At 36.3% G+C, this 23,265-nt stretch overlaps 2 protein-coding genes across 2 annotated transcripts in view; both read left to right on the top strand.

The window, feature by feature from the left end:
* Window positions 1-1,314: 1,314 nt before the first annotated feature.
* Window positions 1,315-3,721, top strand: cfd (complement factor D (adipsin)). Its single transcript, XM_056471504.1, has 5 exons — window positions 1,315-1,420; window positions 1,521-1,665; window positions 1,832-1,973; window positions 2,925-3,185; window positions 3,269-3,721. The coding sequence occupies exons 1-5, from the start codon at window positions 1,369-1,371 to the stop codon at window positions 3,416-3,418; spliced, it is 750 nt and encodes a 249-aa protein (XP_056327479.1). The 5' UTR covers window positions 1,315-1,368; the 3' UTR covers window positions 3,419-3,721.
* Window positions 3,722-15,664: 11,943 nt separating this feature from the next.
* The window catches only part of dnaaf9 (dynein axonemal assembly factor 9), a 37,675-nt gene continuing 30,074 nt past the window's right edge, over window positions 15,665-23,265 (top strand). The window contains exons 1-10 of the mRNA XM_056470843.1: window positions 15,665-15,799; window positions 18,915-18,994; window positions 19,121-19,246; window positions 19,372-19,496; window positions 21,038-21,134; window positions 21,217-21,323; window positions 21,502-21,579; window positions 21,680-21,781; window positions 22,923-22,978; window positions 23,080-23,215. Coding sequence (XP_056326818.1) covers window positions 15,723-15,799; window positions 18,915-18,994; window positions 19,121-19,246; window positions 19,372-19,496; window positions 21,038-21,134; window positions 21,217-21,323; window positions 21,502-21,579; window positions 21,680-21,781; window positions 22,923-22,978; window positions 23,080-23,215 — 984 coding nt within the window. The 5' untranslated portion in view covers window positions 15,665-15,722. The remainder of the gene's footprint in view (window positions 15,800-18,914; window positions 18,995-19,120; window positions 19,247-19,371; window positions 19,497-21,037; window positions 21,135-21,216; window positions 21,324-21,501; window positions 21,580-21,679; window positions 21,782-22,922; window positions 22,979-23,079; window positions 23,216-23,265) is intronic.

Below are 23,265 nucleotides of genomic sequence, written 5' to 3' on the forward strand. Positions count from 1 at the left end.
AGTAGTGGTAGGATTTGTACAATAATATCCTTGTGAAGACCCTGGCTTGCTGCAGTAAATCATAGGCAGACTACATGAATTGTAGTGGTACTTGTTTTTTTTTTTTTTTACAACTACGTCATTCAAGCCCCTTTAGTCCATCCAGGAATGTGGGGACCCATTCTTTTTTCTAGACAAATTAGAACCAATGGCAACCCTTTAATAAATAGGGATGGATGAGTCCAGCAATATAGGAATCTAAAAAAATATTTGTCTACAGTCTCTCTTTTTGGACCAGACAGGGAATAAAGTCAACTTTAGTCAGAACAAGAGCAGAGATTAAACAGAACTTCTATCAAATACCCCTTAAGCAAACTCCAGTTGAACGGTGCCTTGATGGAGAACAAGAGTAATTCTACTCATTTAAAAATAGTTTTTAACTCAGTGTCGAAGGTAATGAGTTAATTAAATACCTCAAATGGTTTGAGCTGCCTTAACTTATTGAGTTTTACAGAACTCAGTTGGGTTGAGTTCTCTTCATTTATCAGGTTTTATCAGTTTTTATAAATTGCTTAATTTACTCAAATGGATAAAGTTCACAGTACTCATTAGGATTAGTTTTTGAACTTAAATGGTTCGTTGCAATCGGTTTCCTCAAACAGTTTGATTTACCTTAAATTATTGGGTTTTCCAGTGCACGAATTACGCATCCCAGTAAGTGGTTTCAGTTGTGTAGCATGCTGTCCCAATAAAGCTTACTACTGGGCAAGAGCAGTTCTAATTTGTTCAGTGCCAACTGACTGAGCCGTCAAAAACAAAATAAAGTGTTCAGAGACATTAAAACACATTTCTTAAGGTGCAGTAGACTCCTTTCTTTGCAGACTTACTGAATTATGTAACATTTCTCCTGTTAACTCTGGTTATTATCATTTCTCTCAGAGTATAGATTAAGTGCGTCTTCTGGAAAAAGGACCACTGTTTATCCGAATGAAACATTGAAATGAATAATAGTAATAACACAGTGGTGTTGTAAATGCCTTTCTTCAAATGTTCAGATTTATTTATTCTAGAGTTGTTTTTCCTTGGAAAGAATTTAAGAGTTCTTATTAAAGTATTCTCAGTTTTCTCAGACATTACGGTAAAGGAAACTTTTATGGGAAAGGAAAAGTGAAACAGATACAGAACAGATGTAAAAGATAAGATAATATTTATGGTAGAAGAAGATTTATGGCATATTCCTGTTTTCTGTCTGGTGTGGGACTGGGGAGAGTGAACTGAACAACACCCACTCATGCACACACCCTCTGGCTGTCTCTCCTGTTTGCCCATTATATAAAGCACAGCAGACTCAGTGGTCTTGAGTCTTGAAGTAGACAACGATTGTTCACAATGAACAGGCTGATTTTCTTCTCTGTGCTGTTCTATGCAGCATTTCACACTGGTGAGCAATATTCCAAATCAGTGCTTTTGATTATGTATGGTACAGTATATGGATTTCTGTTTCTATATTTAAGCATGCTGGTTATTATGTGTATGTGCAGGTGACTGCATCACAGGAGGGCAAGAGGCTAAAGCACATTCTCGTCCGTACATGGCTTCATTTCAGTGGAATGAAAAACATGAATGTGGTGGCTTTCTGATCTCCAGTCAGTGGGTCATGAGTGCCGCACATTGCTTTCAGGATGGGTATGAAGCATAACAGGGCAAATGAGCTTTCTGACAGCACTGCAATGAAAAAAATATGTAAATGATATCAGTTGTGACTGTTAATATGTCACAGTTTTGGTCATGCTGTGATTTCTTTTTAACTTTTTTTAAAGAGAAGAACAGTGACTTTTTTTGTCTGTTGCAGGAGGACATCTGGTGTTAAGGTTGTTTTGGGTGCTCACTCGTTGTCTGGAGCTGAGGACACAAAGCAAACTTTTGATGCTGAAGTTTACAACCATCCTGATTTCAGCATAAGCAACTATGACAATGACATTGCCCTGATTAAGGTACATGCTGTTAACTATCATGTAGCAAAAAATTTATCTGTGTGTAGTACTGAGTTGATACTAATTGTTTGCAAAAATGCCATTCATTGTAGTAAGTAATAACCTACTCGTTTACTAATTTTGAACAAGACTACTTATTATATTTAGATTACTTTTGACCAAATTCTTTCACGACATATTTTGTACCATGCTGACATATAATACAAGAATATATATTATATTTGAATTCTTAGCAACAGTGTGACGTGCAGTAAATGTCATATTGTATCAAAGGTTTCCCATATACTGGGTTTTTAATTTAAATAATACAAATGTAAAATACATAAACTGCTCAAAATAAATAAAGGGAACACTTAAACAACACAATGTGACTCCAAGTGTTCCCTTTATTTTGTTTGAGCGGTTATTTGAATGTTTAGTTAATAACAAAAAATAAATAACAGTAAGGACAATTTAATGCATGTATGCTTGTCTGCACATCACTGTAAAAATTATCATGATGAAAAAAGTAAATGAATAATTTAAGCAGTTTAAATTCTTTAAATCATTAATTATTTACTGTTTAAATAATATGTAACCAATAGAAAAGTAACTGCAGTCTGACTAATCTGACATTACTACATACATATACTGACATTACTACATACTACATATAATCTAAATACAAGCACTTCATTTTTGGAATCTGATTATGTCAGATTATATATAATCAGTTACTATCCAAAACATTACGTTCATGCATTTTCCAGATGCTTTAATCCAAAGTGACTTGCATGCATTGCATTGAAGATAATACTGTATGTCAGTTCATGCATTCCTTCAGAATCAAACCCATGACCATATCTGCAGTAGCTAGAGACTTTTATGATACAGTATATATCATAATACGTGGAGAACTATTTTCAGCAGCAAACAGCCAGAATCATTATCTATATGCTGTTGTTTTGACAGTTGGATAAGCCGGTCACTCAGAGCAATGCTGTCAAACCAGTGAAATTCCAGCGTGATGAGACGGCTGACCCTGAAGAGGCTGCTGTTGTAGAAACGGCTGGTTGGGGCTCATTGAACAACCTGGGAGGAAGACCTGACAAACTCCAGGAGCTCAGTATCCCAGTAATGGAGCGATGGCGCTGTGGCCGTGCTGACTTCTATGGAGAGAAGTTTACAAGCAACATGCTCTGTGCTGCAGAAAAACGAAAGGACACCTGTGATGTAAGTTTTTGTTCAGTGGTTTATGAGGCACAAATTGACTTGATGGTTGACTGATGGTATTTTTCTGTTCTTGTCTCTAATAGGGGGATTCCGGTGGTCCTCTTTTATACAAAGGCATTGTTGTCGGAATAACATCTAATGGAGGGAAGAAATGTGGCTCTGCCAAAAAGCCTGGACTCTACACAATCATTTCCCACTATGCTAGTTGGATTGACACTACAACCACTAAGTAAAAGTTTTTTAAAAAGTGTGGTGGAATCCTTTTCATATATATGTATATTTTAATAGGTACATCTGTGCATCTTGTGTAATGCTATAATAAACACTTTTCTACATTTACCTAAATTACTGTTGTTGTGTTTATGCCATTTTACTGTACTTCTCAAATGTGTGCCAACCACCACAACACGATGTTCAGTATTCTAATTAGATGTGTGTCAAATGTGTGTTTAATTAAATGTATACTCATAATACCTGTTTTGATCAAGTGTACTGTAACTGCAAATTAAAGAAATTACTTTGATGCTCACTGCAAACTGCCTTAAGTATTGTATATGAGATATTACTCACATATTTGTTTATGACAGAAGAATAGAGCAATTAGCTGTGCTGCTCTTGAGCTTGTGAATTAATTTTGCTTTTTGATGAATGCTGTTAGCATTTTAGCTAACATTAGCTAATTTTGATATTTTGTTTTTATGGACAATATCGATTTTTAGACAGCTTTATAGATTTATAGACTGCTTTTTAGCAGCTAACTTTCAGTGTTGTCTGTGAAATAACTTGAGTTGAGCTTAGTGCTATGATGTGCATACAGTATTGTGGCACAGAATATCTTAAAGTTTTTGACTCATTATAGCTATAAAAAACACAACTGAATTAGCAAAGAAAGCATTGAAAAAAGATCGTACTGTGGTTCTCGTTTTGTACAATGACAACTAAATTAACCACTACATCGCCTGTGGACGGTGAAAGTGATTGTTTAGATGAACTTGAATAGTACACTTTGTTGTTATAGGCTAAGGTACGGTGGCCGAGAGAGCTTAACACACTGCAATTTTAAAAAGCACATGCAATTACAAAAAACACCAGCAAATTAAGAAATGATCTTTATCAATTTGACAGCACACGTGTTCCAGATTCTCACAACACAAACAACTGAAGAAGCGCGTAGCAATTTGTTACAACATAAACAACTGAAGAAACGTGCAGGAATTGGTCACAACAAAAACTGAAGAAACACGCAGGAATTAGTCACAACACAAACAATTAAAGAAACGCGCTGCAATTAGTCACAACACAAACAACTGAAGAAACGCGCAGCAAATTGGTCACAACACAAACAACTGAATAAACGCGCAGCAAATTGGTCACAACACAAACAACTAAAGATATGCGCAGCAAATTGGTCACAACACACAACTGAAGAAACGCTCTGCAATTGGTCACAACACAAACAATTGAAGAAACACGCTGCAATTGGTCACAACACAAACAACTGAAGAAACACGCAGCAAATTGGTGACAACACAAACAACTGAATAAACGCGCAGCAAATTGGTCACAACACAAACAACTAAAGATATGCGCAGCAAATTGGTCACAACACACAACTAAAGAAACGCTCTGCAATTGGTCACAACACAAACAATTAAAGAAACACAATGCAATTGGTCACAACACAAACAACTGAAGAAACACGTAGCAAATTGGTCACAACACAAACAACTGAAGAAAAATGCAGCAAATTGGTCACAACACAAACAACTGAAGTAACACACTGCAATTAGTCAACGTAACACAACGGAAATGTTTCAAGGGGACCCAAAACCATGACAGACCATGCTGAAATATGGATGTTTTATTATGCCATGACTGTTGCTCAGTGAAGTGATTGGTGGCCTTTGAAAGGGGAGTTGTTTTTCATTTATTTTAATATCCTGATTACACGATATAATAACACATCCATATCTCAGCAGGGTCCGTCATGGTTTTGGGTCCCCTTGAAACATTTTCGTTGTGTTACGTGGATATTTGCAAGTGTCGTGACTAATTGCCGCTCGCTTCTTCAGTTGTTTGTGTTGTGACCAATTTGTTGCGCGTCTCTTTATTTGTTTGTGTTGTGACCAATTGCTGCGCATTTCTTCAGTGGTTTGTGTTGTGACTAATTGCTGCACATTTTTTCAGTTGTTCGTGTTGTGACCAATTTGCTGCATGTTTCTGCAGTTGTTTGTGTTGTGACTAATTGCTGCGCATTTCTTCAGTTGTTTGTGTTGTGACTAATTGCTGCGCATTTTTTTAGTTGTTCGTGTTGTGACCAACTTGCTACGTGTTTCTGCAGTTGTTTGTGTTTTGAACAATTTGTTGAGCATTTCTTTAGTTATTTGTGTTGTGACTAATTGCTGCTCATTTCTTCAGTTGTTTGTGTTGACTAACTGCTGCTCATTTCTTCAGTAGTTTGTGTTGTGACCAATTGTTGCACATTTCTTCAGTTGTTTGTGTTGTGACTAATTGCAGCGCGTTTCTTCAGTTGTTTGTCTTGTGACTAATTGCTGCGCATTTTTTCAGTTGTTCGTGTTGTGACCAATTTGCTACGTGTTTCTGCAGTTGTTTGTGTTGTGACCAATTTGTTGAGCATTTCTTTAGTTATTTGTGTTGTGACTAATTGCTGCTCATTACTTCAGTTGTTTGTGTTGTGACTAAATGCTGCGCGTTTCTTCAGTTGTTTGTGTTGTGACCAATGGCTGTGCGTTTCTTCAGTTGTTTGTGTTGTGACCAATTTGTTGCGCATTTCTTCAGTTGTTTGAGTTGTGACTAATTGCTGTGCGTTTCTTCAGTTGTTTGTGTTGTGACCAATTTGCTGCGCGTTTCTTCAGTTGTTTGTGTTGTGACTAACTGCTGCGTGTTTCTTCAGTTGTTTGTTTTGTGACCAATTGCAGCGTGTTTCTTCTATTATGTGTTGTGACTAATTGCTGCGCGTTTCTTCAGTTGTTTGTGTTGTGACTAATTGCTGCGCGTTTCTTCAGTTGTTTGTGTTGTGACTAATTGCTGCGCGTTTATTCAGTTGTATGTGTTGTGACTAATTGCTGCGTTTCTTCAGTTGTTTGTGTTGTGACCAATTGCAGCGTGTTTCTTCAATTGTTCGTGTTGTGACTAATTGCTGCGCGTTTCTTCAGTTGTTTGTGTTGTGACCAATTGCTGCGCGTTTCTTCAGTTGTTTGTGTTGTGACGAATTGCTGCGCGTTTCTTCTGTTGTTTGCGTTGTGGGAATTTGCAACACGTGTGCTGTCAAATTGATGGTGTTTTTTGTAATTGCTTGCACTTTCTTAAATTGCAGCAGGTTAAGCTATCTCAGCCACCGTACTAAGGGGATAATTATTATGAATTATGTGGCATCCTGCTATAACTTTAATTAAAGCTTTAATTTCTAAAAAAAAATTACATAATGGAATTAGTCAAACAAATATACCATCCCTTTTTGCACTCTATAATAAAGTGTATATTGCATCTTATATCACATTACACTGATCAAAAACACGTAAAGGAACACTTTTACAGCGCATCAATCTCAATGGAGAAAAATATTGTACTGGGAAGAATGAAAGGATGTTACATCATTTAACGTAGCCTGGAAAATATAAACATAAGCATGAAAAAAAAGGTTGGTCCCAAACCTCTCACTGGGGCTTGGACAAATTGTACTAAACTTTGTAAAAGAGATTGCATAAATTCATTATAAATTAGCCTCTAAAATTATAAACTGCTGTAAGATAGAGATGTTATAACAAGGAGCTGTAATTTTCCATCCAAATGCTCATACAGTATTCACAACACAATATTCTCAGTATTCTCATACAGTATTCACCACACAAACAACTGAAGAAATGCGCAGCAATTAGTCACAACACAAACAACTGCAGAAATGTCAAGCCCTTAGGCCACCCTTATAAAGTTTCTGCTAGTTTTTACTGAGGCATTAACACTAGTGGTCTGCTAGATGTCATTCTGTAAGGCTCTGGCAGTAGTCAACCTGTTCCTCCTTGCACAAAGGAGCAGATAATGGTCCTACTGATGAGTTTAGGATCTTCTATGGTCCTCCTGTCTCCTGGAATCTCAAGCATGCCCTTGAGACTGTTCTGGGAGACAGTAAATGTTTTGGCTATTGGATGTATTGATGTGCTATCCTGGAGGAGTTGGACTGCCTATGCAACCTCAGTAGAGTCCAGGTATTGGAAATCATGAAGTCAGAAGTTCACTGACCTTAGCCAGATTCAAAGCTACTGCAAAACAGCTTTTTACTCATAAAACCATTCCTGTTTTGGAAGTTGTCTCATTGTTGTTCATCTGTTGCACCCATTGCTAATTTCATTAATACCAAGCATCTAAAATGGATTGAAAATACCCTCTACTACTTAACTGAGCAGATCAATTTCCCTGGAATTTAATTGACTTGATGCCATCCTTCGATTAAAAAGTGGTCCTTTAATTTTTTGAGCAGTGTATGTTGGGTTAAACTAGGTGAACCAAGACAGAAAGATGCCAAAAGCTGTTATGCTTTGCTAGTATTTCTCATTTTGAAAAGTGCCTCAAGATTAAATTGAGTCAGATAGTCATCTTTTGTATGATTGCCTGATAAATAAAGAATTTCAACATGTTCTGACAGCTTAACGGCATGAACATTTTTGTATTTGTAATCTGTTGCAATTTCAAACTGCTCATTGTGTTGTGTAAGAGTTTTTGACTGCTTCATTAAATCTGAGTTATGAAACATGATGATATTTATATCATAAATATATCAGACTGTTTACAAATTATTCCGTTAAACAGATCCCTCAACACCCCTTGGTGTTGCAATATCTGTTATCTCAAACTTAAACAGTCTTGAGGAGACTATTTTGCAGTTTTAGGTGTTGCAAAACCTGAATACTGTATGAGATTGCAAGCATTTGGATGGAAAATTACAGCTCCTTGTTATAACATCTCTATCTTACAGCAGTTTATAATTTTAGAGGCTAATTTATAATGAATTTATGCAATCTCTTTTATAAAGTTTAGTACAATTTGTTCAAGCCCCAGTGAGAGGTTTGGGAGCAACCTTTTTTTTTCATGAACAATACATTCTTGCACAAATTAAATTGCATGAATTTGTACAAATTGTCAACTTTTTTGAAAATGAATAAAATTGTTATATTTTCTCAAGAGATAAGGGTGGTTATAAAGCAAGTCTTCTTGAAAAATTCTTGTTAACCAATTTACTTTACATTGACCAGATGAAAAGGAACATTACAGCTTCCTGACAAATACAGATCAGCAATTATGGATATTTAACTGAAAATACTGCATCAGGTAAATAATTTAGAAGAGTTGTACTTTCTCATCTCCTTTCATCGCAGTCTGATTTAACTCATTTTGTAATGTGTTATAACATCGCTCTTGCTGGCTCTGGTTATTGTCTTCCTTTCTCTCAGACTAGAGATTAAATGCATCCAGTCCTGGAAATTGGCCCACAGACTTGTTTATCTGAAGGGAACGTGTAAATTAAACAACAGCACTTGCAAAGTTATGTTGCAAATGCCTTTTTAGTTTAGATGCGTTTCAGCTACAGGTATTCTTGTCTTTAAAGGATTTGCAAAGAGATATTGTTACTAAAGAATTTTGGGATAGAGGTCAAATAAAAGAGACACCTTTAAAAAAAAAAAAAAAAAAATCGAACTTACAGTTCACAAGTTAAGCTGGTGACGCTACACAGGTAAGCAGGTAAGCAGGTGAACAGGTAATAGGTGAGGGATTCAAGCTTGGGAATACAAGGAGCATCTTAGTCTTTGCAAGTACATGGAACATCATTTTGTAACAAAAGGTACAGTATAACAGAATTGCCAAACAAATCTAAAACCACATTTACCAATACAGTGTCACAGGAGTATAGGTCTTTTATCCAATACAATATATATTATTATGAAAAGGTTCAGGAATTCCAGGGAAATCTGAGTCCATGTATAGGTAATGCAGGAAACCTAAGCTGAATGTGCACACAACTATTGTTTCCTAAGATTTCCACATGTGTTTGTAGAAAAAAAAAACTGATACTGAGAATTTAGTTTTGAAAAACAGAATCACTATCCAGACTTTTATGAGTGACAGATGCAAAAGAAAACATCGGTCACGGTATGGAGCTGCAGCAAAACAAACAGCATGGTACCATTGACATGGGAAATAAATTGTGAGAGTACAAAGACATATACTGCTATCAAAATAACGTCTTTAACATGAAGTCTATGGTCAGAACATCAAGTCTTATTCTGCATGCACTACAACAGCATGGTTTTGTAGGTGTAAGATAGGATTTCGCTTGTAAATTTCCCCACCTAACAAATAAATTGCAGTTAGATGATCAGTCGAAATCACTGTGTTTAGCATACATACTTATACACACACTCTTAATCAACTGTGTTCAGTAAAACGATTTCAACCATCCACATTAAAAAAGATACTTCCTAGTTAATATAGAACACTCTTACAAACAATACCTTTGCATATTAAAAGCTTATTTAAAACATCCAACAACTTTTAGAACGATTTTCCCAGGAGCAGCATTACTTGACCACCTCTCCTCAGCGCGCTCAATGCGGACTGAGGACACAGTGCTTTGACCGGAAGTAAGTTAACGCGGCAACCGGAAGTGACGTAGCGCGCCAAACAAATATAAAACTATTTTCATTAAACGACAAAAATAAAGTAAAAACTAAATTCGAACACATTTCTAAACAAATTGATGTAAAACAAATACACGAAAATTAAAAGGAGGGACTATTAGTGAAATACATTAAATTAATACTCTTATTAACACCCTTCACATAGGCCTGGAGTGAATGTGCTTGACTGGATCCAAATTTGTCTCCTATTGAAAATTAAGTGAAGTTTATTTAGAAACTAATTTCGAGAGGATCACGTGCTTATGATTTAGCACAGCCAGTCTCACATTAGCTAATCATGATCTCCCAATCATATGATTCCTAAGTTACTATAAATAACCACAGTCTTTAGTCCACGTTTATCTTTGTCTGGAAGAAACCCCCCTTCCTCCGCCTTCTCCTCCTTTACCATAGATCGGGCGGCATGGCGGCCCAGTGGTTAGCACTGTTAGCCCCACAGCAAGAACATTCCCGGCACGGGTCCCCGCCAGGCCGGTGGGTGTTTCTGTCAGAAGTTTGTATATTCTCCCCATGCCCGCGTGGGTTTCCCCCGGGTTCTCCGGTTTTCTCCCACCATCCAAAGATATACATAATGCATAACAGATTTAGCAAATCAGGCACTTGTCTAGCTCCCTTCTTCTCAAGTGTTCCCTTAGCTATTGCAGCCGGGGAGTTTTTGAGATACACCTGAGCTCAAGCTCCCATCTCGCTCTGCGAACGGGAGGGAGCCCTGGGCTCGAGGATCCCTTGAGCTCAGGGCTCTCTCCTGGTACACCATGCCAAACAAGCTTCTGATGGATCATCAGCTAAGTGTGAACTCTTGAATTGCACATCATGAAAACGATTATCAGGCAACTGTTAAGCAACAGAGTTCTTGTATCTTGCCGGAGTAGGCAAAACTTTAACAAGTGGTATCCTCAATCCCCATGCAATTGAACATTGTAAATAAATTTTTGGGAGTGTGCTGCAGCAACTGATTACAAAAGTTGTTTCGATTTACAGAATACAATTTATTTGGTCAGTGGAAGCATTGGAAATATATTCCTTGTACGTACTTTATTATTTAAAGAAATTGATCAAACCACAAGGGCAACGCGGTGGCGCAGTAGGTAGTGCTGTCGCCTCACAGCAAGAAGGTCACTGGTTCGAGCCTCGGCTGGGTCAGTTGGCATTTTTGTGTGGAGTTTGCATGTTCCCCCCCGTGTTCGCATGGATTTCCTCCGGGTGCTCCGGTTTCCCCCACAGTCCAAAGACATGCGGTACAGGTGAATTGGGTAAGCTAAATTGTCCGTAGTGTGTGAATGAGTGTGTATGGATGTTTTCCAGTGATGGGTTGCAGCTGGAAGGGCATCCGCTGTGTAAAAACATATGCTGGATAAGTTGGCGGGTCATTTCTGCTGTGGCGACCCCTGATTAATAAAGGGACCAAGCCAAAAAGAAAATGAATGAATGAATGATCAAACCACATATTCTTGATTTTACTGAGTTTTACAAAATATTGGTACTATATTGGCAAAACCTTTGAGACACCCATTCCAATCTTCGCATTTACAGTAAGTGTTCCAATCACTTACATTGCCACAGATGAATAAAATCAAGCACTAGGCATTCAAACAACTTCTTCAAACATTCTACATAAATGTGCACCAGTGCACAAGCAAGGTTCATAAAGACATGGGTGAAAGAGACTGGCATGCACAGAGTCCTGACCTTAACCTGACAGAACACTATTAGGATGAATTAATTCTTCTAGAAGAATGGTCAACAACTCCTATAAACACACACCTAAACTTTTTAGAAAGTCTTTAAAGGGCACCTATTTTACCCCTTGATGTAAGATAAAACCTTTGGTGTCCCCAGAATGTGTCTGTAAAGTTTCAGCTCAAAATACTTATCAGATAATTTATTGTAACCTCCAGAATCTGCCCATTTTGATGTCTTGACTACAATGTAGCTAATTTTGTAGCCTGTGGCTTTAAATCCAAATGAGCTGCTTCTCCCTGCCCACCGCTTCCATGTGCGTGTGTGCTTCTCCTGCATAACTTCAGATAAACAGCAGTCAGTGATAGACAGACATGGATGGAGCTGAAATACAGCTCATTACTCAAAAATACCAAGTAAGTTTAATTCATGGTTTTGTCATGTTCAAGCCTTTCTGAAACGATAAGTCACACACAAATGCTGTTTGCAGTACACACACACACACACACACATATACTAGAGAAAGTCTTATTTGTTTTATTTCGGCTAGAATAAAAGTAGTTTTACATTTTTTATGAACCATTTTAAGGTCAAAATTATTAGCCCCTTTAAGCTAATTTTTTTCGATAGTCTACAGAACAAACCATCATTATACAGTAACTTGCCTAATTAACCTAGTTAAGCCTTTAAATGTCACTTTAAGCTGTATAGGAGTGTCTTGAAAAATATCTTGTAAAATATTGTTTACTCTCCTCATAGCAAAGATAAAATAAATCAGTTATTAAAGATGAGTTATTAAAACTATTATGCTTAGAAATGTGTTATTATAGAAATGTTCTATTAAATTGAACAGAAATTGGAGAAAAAAATAAACAAGGAGCTAATAATTCAGGGGGGCTAATAATTCTGACTTTAACTGTATATGTGCACGTTTACTGACATGCGGCCTTGGTGATTATGGCGGTTAAGAATTAGCAATTTTACTGTCTTTATTACAAACATGCTCTGTTTTAAAAACGTTAAATATTTTAATCCCAGTTCATTTGCAAAAACTTGTCTGTGGACATGTGTCTACACGTTATTTATAGAAACATGACACCTGTCGATCAATTCGGTGGGCAGTGAAAACTGCACTCCTACGTCACATTGTGGTGGGCCTCAAAATTACTGGGATTTGGATCCTATTTTAATGTAAGGAAATTTAAAAAAGAGACTTATTGTGTTTCTGTCACTCCAATATGACTATGGACACACTATACCTACACACAGTTTTGTCCATAAAGCTTACAAAAGTTGATTTTCATCATAGGTGCCTTTTAAGGGATGAAGCTCTGATACACTGTTAACAATTTTTGTAATTTACACAGTATTTAACTGGATTTTACTGTACAATAGTTATGCAGTGTTACTGTATTTTAAAGTTTATATATATATAAGCTTGCTGATAACTCAGATAGCAAGCAGTGAAAAAGAACAGACTTTATAATAGGAAGTCAATTCCTCAGGGTCAAGTACTGGAATGCCGTCCATTGGCTGTGTTCCTGTTTTCTAGAGCAGTAGTCAAGTTCACTAAACAAGTCAAGTGGAACATTATGGAGGTGTTTTGTTTCTACCAGTATAACAGTATAGAGCAAAGGTGCACTTGAGTCTGTTTAGTGACAACTTTTATTTGATTATTTCCCTCACAGTGGTTCTAACCCTGCCTGTAGCCCTAGAGAAGATTTTGATTACATTTAAGTGCCTGTTCTTGCAATTTAAACATATTTTATAAAAGCAATGTGATAAAATCAGTCAGCCCGGAGGCCTGTGTTTGTCCCAAAGAGTTTTGTTTTGGTCTTTGGCAGGGGTTTTGAGCATTAAAGGGAAGTTCAACAAACAGTCTGCCAGCTCTTTATCTTACTGTTATCAGCCACAAAGCCATATACCCAAGTTCCTGTTTTTCATTTTTGGTGGTCTCAGACCTACACAAATAGCTTGATAATTTTATGTTGATTTGTTGTGAAATGTTGTTCTTCATCTCTCAGCCCCAGAATGTATTCATGATTTGGAGAATAATAAAGAACGTTAGACATTCCTAACTTTCTCACAGGACAAACTGGAAAATAAAACATGTCAAGCAACCCCAAGATAACAGCACTGGAATGTAAAGGTTTAGCCTGTTTCAACAGCAAATGTCAATCCACACAAAACAAACTTTTACAAACCTGAAACATAGGACAATAAAAAATCCAACAAATGACATATATTGAAAATACAACACGATAGATATGTAGAGCAGTGTTTTTATTATTATTAAATTATCATTATTACACAAGCATTAAATCGCTAGGGTCGGGGTTGTCACGGTGGAGCAGTGGGTAGCACAATTGCCTCACAACAAGACGGTCACTGGTTTGAGGCCCAGCTGGGTCAGTAGGCATTTGTGTAGAGTTTGCATGTTCTGCATGTTTGCTTGGGTTTCCTGTGGGTGCTCTAGTTTCTCCCACAGTCCAAAGACATGCGCTATAGGTAAATTGAATAAGCTAAATTGGCCGTAGTGTATGTGTGTAAATGAGTGTGTATGGGTGTTTCCCAGTGTTTGGTTTGTGGCTGGAAGGGCATCTGCTGTGTAAAACATATGCAGGATAAGCTGATGGTTCATTCTGCTGTGCTGATCCCTGATTAATAAAGGGGCTAAGCTGAAAAGAAAATGAATAAATGAATGTATTGCATTAAACCGCTGGCATGTTTTTAAAAAAGTACTGCTCTACATTTTCATTGTGTTGTATGTACCTTAAATATTTGTCTCTCTTACACACATGTAAATCCCTTTTCCTGCATTTACGTATATTTATTCAAAATCCAGTCTAAAATAGGCTGATTAAGCTTAATTTCTAAATTAACCAAAAAATATGAAAACAAAACACTTCATGAACTGTGTGTGTTTACTGTTTTTAATATAAACTGCAGATAGACATCAGCAAAATTAATATTTAGGCAAATTAGTTGAAAACGTGGCGTCACGGTGGCACAGTGGATAGTACAATCGCCTCACAGTAAAAAGGTCGCTGGTTGGAGCCCTGGCTGGGTCAGTTGGCATTTCTGTGTGGAGTTTGCATGCTCTCTCCGTGTTCGCGTGGGTTTTCTCTGGTTGCTTCCCCACAGTCCAAAGACATGAGCTATAGGTGAATTGAATAAGCTAAATTAGCTATGATAGGTTGCGGCTGGAAGTAAAGCATATGCTGTATAAGTTAGCGCAGGGGCGTAGCGGACATTTTAAAAGTGGGGGGACGGCTGCATGAGATCATATGTTCATATAATTATTAATCACCTGTTTCTAAATGGTCTGTCTCTAAAAGTGAGGGAGACGGATCCCCCCCATCCCCCCCGGTTTCTACGCCCCTGAGTTAGCGGTTCATTCAGCTGTGGAGACCACTGATTAATAAAGGGACTTAGCCAAAAAGAAAATGAATGAATGAATAATTGAAATTGTATACCATAAATAAATTCTATGCAGCACAAAAGTCATTCCTAAATATTAGAAGAACATCAACAGGTCGAGACATATTCTGTCTGACAAAAAATATGATCATTCTGACTGGAGCTAATATACTGAATTACCCATTCACATCTTTTTTTATCCATGTGTTGACATTAAAGTCATCTGTTGCAGCTTACATTACTGTACATCGCCTAAAATGTGCTAATATCGTCCTTTGTAATGTGCTTGAATATAATATTTGTTAATTTTCTGAACCTAATTGGATAATAGCTATACGTTACGCTTTTCTAAAACCGAGAAATGTAAATAATTTAATGGAGAATTGCTCTAGGATTGCTTGAGACTGGCATTATTTCTTCCTTTCTCAGCGGTGGAGGAGGCAAGTGCCATTCAGTTATTTTGAAATTTACATTAAATGCGTTGAAAAACAACTCTTACAATAACCCGATATAAAATTATTCCAAACAATATTGATATTAACGTCAAGGCATGGCATACTGTTTATCATGGTCACGCTGTGCAACAGTAAAAATGACGATCCTCCCCCCTACTTGAAGAAATGGTATGCTCGGTTCCTATGCGCTGTACTCTGTTGTTCTCCTACAGTGAGTCCAATGCTTACTATGGAGACTAACAGCAATAGAAATAGTGACAGATCTCTAAATGCTTTCTAAATACCAAACAACGAACATGGCTGCTATAAGGAAAAACAAATCTTCTATAATGACCGCTGCCGTAAGGTAATTATTATTTTGTAGTTTATTTTCGGTTGTAGGCACGATATTTCGTATTTAGACAGAGCAGAAATGACGGTTGCTGAGGCTCACGGGCCAAACATAGGCGAGCGCATCCTCTGTATAAAGACAGCCCTTCAAAATAAGACGCTTCAATATAATATGATGCAGACATTACCAGTTATTCGATAAAAATGTAATTAGTTACCAGATCGTTGTTGTTAAGCTAATTGTCGAGCTCCCCCGCCCACCCCTCAGCGTGAATGCATTATTCTCGCTTGATTTGTGATCCCGTGAGACACTTCTCCCGTTTCCAAGATGGTGACAGCGCTGGAAGACTATAAACATCCGCTCGCCTACGGTTTGGTCAAACGTTAGCGTTAAGACTTGGCCTTTCCTTTGGTTAAATATTAATCGTGAAGTAGATATTTTCATCAAATTTTAGCCACAAAATGTCTGTACAGTAAATCTACATCTCTTGTAACGTTACGTATAGGTTTTAAATACAGAATAGCCATTTCCCGGCATTGTAAAATCTGTAACGTTAGTGTACATAACATTACGCGTTGCTTGATAATATAAGATTAAACATCTACAAAGACAAGATGGACAAAGATAAATATGGTGGATTTGGGGGTGGGGGAGCATCATGTTTCTCAACTCGCACAAAATGGCCATCTTACATCAAACTTGATACTTATCACCCCAAGATGAAATTTCTCACATTATTATAGTATTCAAAATCATAGTGTTTATGCCTGAAACAAAGAGAAAAAAACATCTAAGCTTTTCCACATAACTACAGTATATAGTGACCATTCAATCACACCTCTGCAGATGTTATTATTATTAAAGTGTATTTTTTTAATATACTCCGCAATCTATTAAAAATTTTCTGTTCTTAACAACAAACTCACATTCTAATTTTTCTATCATAAAAAAAGTTTTATACACATTAAATAAATGAATTCTGAATTAACAGGTTATTAATTCTAAGAGTTAAAAATGAACCCTCATTACTGGCATCCGCTAAAGCCATTATGAGTTTTTCAGTTCAGGACTCTTTAGCAGTGAATCATCAACATTTTGAAATGTTTCAAATCTAAAGTTAAACAGAATGACATGACCTCACCAAACTATCTCTAGAGGATAGTTCACCCCAAAATAAAAATGCAGTAATCATAAAAAGGTTCATTTCAGTGTTTCCTCTAGGATTTTTTTTTTCCAGCTGTAGCGGCAGAGTCTGTTGGGCCTTTTACACAGATCTACAAACTACCTGTGGCGTTATTTCAAAAACAAATGTTGTGAGCGAGCACAGTATTAGAAGTCGAGAGCGCATTCATGTAATAAGAGCATACGAATCTCTTTGCTTGCGTGCAGATTTCTTCTGTTTTCTTCTTCTGTTTTCTTCTCTTTGCACAACTTCTTGCACGCCTTCAAATATAAGCTGCTCAAGTGCAGATTATGTTGTGCGCTCTCAAATAAATGCTGCTGAAGTGCGATTTAGTATATTTATGTAACAAGTATGTCTCCATTATTCATTCGATTTGCTAGGAATATTTATGAATTTCTCCAATAGACCTACTGAGCGGCATTAATACGTCCTGAAGTAAAGTGAAACGGAAACCGTGTTCATCTTAACTGAAAGCTTCGCCGTGTTTGCTAGCATCATGCACCTGTCAGTCAGTCACCAATGTCACCATATGGGGCAAACAAATGACGCACAGCACTACTATGATTACAGAGAAGGTCTTGCCGTTATAATTCACTTACCTTTTAACACGTTTTGGTGAGATTATATCCCGCTATTAAAAAAAACAACAACAACGACTGAATGTTTTGAATGAGAAGTAATGTAGCAGTGGCGGTGTGAGTTTTGGTGTGGCGCCCCACCATGGAAGAATGAATGTAGCGGAAACCATGCATTTGATGACAAATAATGGTTATTTAAGGAAAGTCCTGGGTCCTTTACCATGAGGCCAGATTAGCTGGCTAGCCAGTTAAGTTTCAGTTTAGTTTGCACCAATCTTGGGTTTTAGGTTAATATGAAGGCAGCTCAATTTTAATCATTCTTCGTTTCCATCGTATTATAGAGCAGCTGAGCTGAGCTATCTTCATGATACCTAAAACCCAAAATTGTTTCAAACTAAACTGAACCTTAAAAGACTAGCCAGCTAGTCTGGCTTCATGGTACAAGGCCCCTGTTCTTGACATCACCCTGTTGTATATCCCCAAACACTAGCATCTAAATATTGGTGCACACCAAGCAAGCAGGTCAAATGCTCTGAAAAGAGTGGTTCAACCTAACATGCTAGACATTTAAACCCAAAACAGGACATGATGTGACCATAAACGGGATAATGCACTTTGAATGCGCTGCGAAATGCACTGCAAAAAATGCTTAGTTTCTGCCTTCTATATGGAGTAGAGTGTCTGTGAGAGAGATCTTTGCGCACTTACCTTGATATGTTTAAGAAAATAAAAAATAAGCACCTCAGCTCTCAAAACATAATAAACATAGTAAGTGTATTTATGCACACACACTGTAATTGGTTGTTTTACTCCATATAAACTCCATATAAAAATTGGAAACATTTTTGCACAGGCCTGTCTAAAGGGTTTATGATGCCAACTGATGATCAACAATAGAAGTTACAAATTTGACCTCTTCCCAATGGGAAAAAGAATGCATGATTATTTGGTGTCATGGCTTTGCAATCAACAAATGTCATTATAATGGAACTCAAAAACATCCAGGAACATAACGAAAGGGTAGTCAATTTGAACAGTACACACAGGTAATGTTGCATTTATTGAGTTTATTTATTTATGTATTTATTTTGAATCCATTTTGAATCATAAAAAGCCCCTGGTGAGTGGATGAAAACTCCTTGTGGGAAAAACTGCATAAAGAAGGCTGTGTAAAGTTTTGGAGAGACCAGCAAAATAAACAAGGACAGCATTTTTATGAATCATTTCTCTGCATGAGCCCTATAGTGAGTTTTTCCCCTTTCTATTTCAAGTAATGCAGGACTACATTGTTTACTATATACAGTAGGGTTATGTTATTTCCTGAAACATTGTGCAGTGAATGTATCTTAATGCAGTGCTGTTCTTGCAGCTGCTCCCGCTTACGACAGGTCCAGGCACTGCTAAGGGATGATGTCAATACAGCTCCAGATGGCATCCTTTGCTCCCTGGGTAAGTGAATTAATCAGTATCATCTGTGCTTTTTCGCTCATATGATCTTTTACTCCAAAGACACAGGCAGAGATGGTTTACTCCAGGGGCCCACCAGTAAGTAATATACTCTGTTTGATGTTTCAGGTATTGACAGCCGCTACAATGAAGGCTGCAGTGAGCTGGCCAGCTACCTTTTCTGCGGTTTGTACAAACACAGCCATTTTGACATGGAGCAGATTCCAGAGGATTTCCCTGAGGAAGTACTGGATGGTACGGCAAACTCACAACTGTTCATAATTATGTATTGGGTTAAAAAGCTGTTTCATTTCAGTGTGTTTTACTTGACAGTAATTTGTTGTGCATATATTAGAATTGTTATGTTTGCTTATTTGTAGATGTGATCATCCTCATTAAGGCAGAGTGTGTGCATCTGTACTGCAACCCAGTGAATTATGGGTACCTGCTTCCCTATATATCTCACTGGAGGAATTTACAACTTCATTGTCTGACAGAAACAGAGGTAATGATATAATAACAAGATAAGGAGTAAATATTAATATAATACAATAGTCTTAAGTCATCTTTATTTATATAAAATGTTTCAATTTGCTTTCTAAACCAGCTTCATGCTAATAAAAGATAGAATAATATTTTTTAACATAAATATTCAGTATTTATTCACAGGTAATGACAGACTGTACAGTATTTTGTGTTGTTTGTCCAAACAAATTGCTGATTTATATATATATATATATATATATATATATATATATATATATATATATATATATATATATATATATATATATATATATATATATATGGTTTAGCGCGGTTCATATCAATCATATCAATGATTTATTTATTTATTGTACTATTATTATTATTATTGTAATAACAACAAAAGAGTCATAAGTATAAATAAAACAATGTCGGTACAATACAGTAATATTTTTTTAATAATAAGGGAATTATTAATTACATTTAAGTATTATAACTTAAAATATAGTATTTCTGACAATTTACTTAGAGTTATGAATTAGTTATGAACAGTATAGTGATACTATTTGGTATTGTGATATTTCAGCTGGTAACAAACCATGTAATCAAATTAAAAGAATATAAATACAATATGTAAAAAGTAAAAATAAAATATTGTGTATTATTTGTTTTTTAATATATTATTTTGCTAGAGCTTACATTTAACAATATTCAATTATTTATTACATAGTTTTTTTAAATTAACTTTGAAAAATAAGTGAAATTATATAGACTATTTAAACTGTATAAACACTAATCCAGCAATGACTGTCAAACACATTCATCCACTCACTGTTCCTTTATTTCAACTATTTTGTATTTTCTACTCATTGTTCGGTTCTCGTTAAGCATTGTAATAAAAGACAGAATAACATTTAACAATGATGCAGACTGCATCAAATATGTTAACATTTTCATAAATATTTACAAGTAATAGCAGATTTTATAGTATTGCGTATTATTTTGTAAAAAAAAAATTTAAAGCAAGCACATAATCTAAAAAATAGGTAAAACTTTAATCTTAAGATTTGTTAAAGATTGCTTGTATGTCGGTGCCTAGCGTAGTAGAAAGTGCACCGACACATGCACTCCGGTGTTCGCTGCGACCCTGGTTCGATTCCCGCCTTGAGGTCCTATGCCGATGCTTCCCCTCTCTCTGCTCCCCACACTTTCCTGTCAAATCTCTCCACTGTCCTGTCAAAATAAAGGTGAAAACCTCTAAAAAATAATTATATATATATATATATATATATATATATATATATATATATATATATATATATATATATATATATATATATATATATATATATATATATATATAGTATATATAAGATTGCCTGCATGGAACAAAACAACAGTGTTAAATCATTAATTCAATGTTTGTGTTATTGAGTATTAACCTTTAAACATTACACTAAATTATTTAACCAACTAAACACTAAACCAACACTGATTATTGACTATTAACACTGTTCCTTCATCTCAAATGTTCTATTATATTTTCTACACATTTTTAAGTACGAGGATGAAGAAGTTGCAGAGGAGTTTAAGATCTCCAGTTTTGTGTCCATGGTTCAAGATTGCCATTGGATTGGAATCCCCTACAGTTCTCATGGTAAGCATGTCATACACTGATGACGGTATTGTGAAAGCTTTGTACATCTGTACATCGTATTTATGGTTTGATATTTTCATAGGGCACGTTCAGAGGTTCGACATGTTTATGCTAGAGAAATGGCCCATCATTCAGGCATTTGCCTTGGAAGGAATTGGAGCTGGAGTGTTTTTCACCATGAAATATAAGGTTTTGTATTGCTTTGTGACTTTTACCTACATTATACATAACTTGTGGGGCATAAATACATTATATAATAGCTGAAAGTTAAATAATATGATTTATGCTAGAGTAAATGCATACAAAACTAACACAGCTGGAGTTATTGTGTCCTTCACAAAAATTGTTTGTTTCTTGCCTCTCATAGCTCACAGATGTAAGTCAGAGACTCTGGCAAGTCTACAGCAAATTGGACCCTGTGTCTCTGGACTGCCTTCTCAATGAGGTAAAGAACTGGCTTACACTGAAGCTTGGTTGTTTACCTTTCACATGCCCATGCACACATGTCTTTCTTATACAAGAGTGGGTGTGATATTCTCTCACAGGACCTTCAGTTGTTCGAAAGACAATGGAGCTGTTTGTTCTCCAGTATGAATATTGAAAGTGCTCTGTCCATGCAGGAGCTGTCAGAGGCCCAAGTTGCAGAGGTACTGATTGCAATATTATCCCTACCTTATTTTTTAAAATTGAAATTAGAGTTGGATTATTTACAATCAGATGATGTCACATAGATTGAATGTCTTGGGAAAATATCATCTATGGGAAAATGTCAACCAGTAGTCAAAAAAGCAATTCAGGCATTACAGGTCTTCCTAAAGGGCTCTATGCTCAGCTAGTGTTTTTCAGCCACCAATACATATCTGGTGAAAGGTTAATGTGACTATTTTCAATTTCACAATGTTTCTTTTACAGCATCGATGTTTAATTTGATTAAAATATAGAAACTTAAATAGACTTAAGCATTTATTTAGTTATTTAATAACGCACAGCACTACTACAGTTACAGAAAAGTTCACGCTGTTATAATTCACTTACCTTTTGGTGCGATTATTACCCGCTATTAAAAAAAATCACGACTGAATGTTTTGAATGAAAAGCTGTAATGTAGCCGTGGCGGAATCAATTTTGGTGTGGCGCCCCGCCATGGAAGAATAAATGTAGCGGAAACCATGGCACTTTCTCTAGCACTAAATTCTCTGAGCACAAACATGTTCCTTTTGTATAACTAGCACCTCTTTTATGTATTGCCTATTCTTGTTGAATCGCTGAATGTCTCCTCAATTGTAAGTCGCTTTAGACAAAAGCGACTGCTAAATGACTAAATGTAAATGTAATATGCAAAAAAAATGACAATGGTGAGAAACCAGCACTTAAGAAAGCATCTGATCAAAGTGATGCAGATGTGTTTGCATGAGCTTTACAATTGACTTTTCTTGGTGACAGTTAAAGTTAAAATTATATTTGTTATGATAATGATGAAGCATCAAAGACTGTAAACTGTATAGATGTGGCTATGTGAGACTAACAATTTGGCATTATTCTGAATATTATAAGAATTTGTTTCAAGTTTCAGAATAGATAAGAGGGCTAGGCATTACATGAATACATTTCTTAATACATGTACATATTTCTTGATATATAAAATCATTAGTTCCAAATGAATTTAAGCAGCCTCCTACATATCTCTTTTTTCTTTGTGATTGCCATGTAATGCTGGCTGTAACGGTTGCTGTAAAAATGGATATGGTTTAGTGTGTGATGTTTAATCTTATTTTCTGTGTCTTTCAGCCTTTTAGAACATATTATTCACATGGTCTTATTTCCAGCAATATCACAGACAAGAGGTATTTCCATACGAAACAGTAGCTCTTATTTCTTTGACATTCTGGAGGAATTAATTCTCCTGGTCAGGCATAAAATGAATTTGACATTTTTTGCACTCTAGTAAAAGCAGGCAGCCATTTGTCTTGTTTGGAAGTCACTCTACTAAGGAAGATTTGGAAAGCTACTGTTTTACCTTCCCCTCTGAAGGCCATCAGGTCCGCAACACTGGGCCCAGCGGGGGTGTTGCCAAACACATGGTGAGAGAGCGCCACACTGTGGCATTATGACTCAGACTTCTGCTTATAAG

Source organism: Danio aesculapii, chromosome 13 (genome assembly GCF_903798145.1).
Source record: "Danio aesculapii chromosome 13, fDanAes4.1, whole genome shotgun sequence".
NCBI classification, from domain to species: domain Eukaryota; kingdom Metazoa; phylum Chordata; class Actinopteri; order Cypriniformes; family Danionidae; genus Danio; species Danio aesculapii.

What these genes read in the sequence shown, in the direction of transcription:
- cfd (XM_056471504.1), top strand. Translation starts at nt 1,369, where the DNA reads ATGAACAGGCTGATTTTCTTCTCTGTGCTGTTCTATGCAGCATTTCAC. An exon ending in CTATGCAGCATTTCACACTG is followed by an intron (nt 1,421 to 1,520) that starts GTGAGCAATATT and finishes GTGTATGTGCAG; the next exon opens with GTGACTGCATCACAGGAGGG. An exon ending in GCACATTGCTTTCAGGATGG is followed by an intron (nt 1,666 to 1,831) that starts GTATGAAGCATA and finishes TGTCTGTTGCAG; the next exon opens with GAGGACATCTGGTGTTAAGG.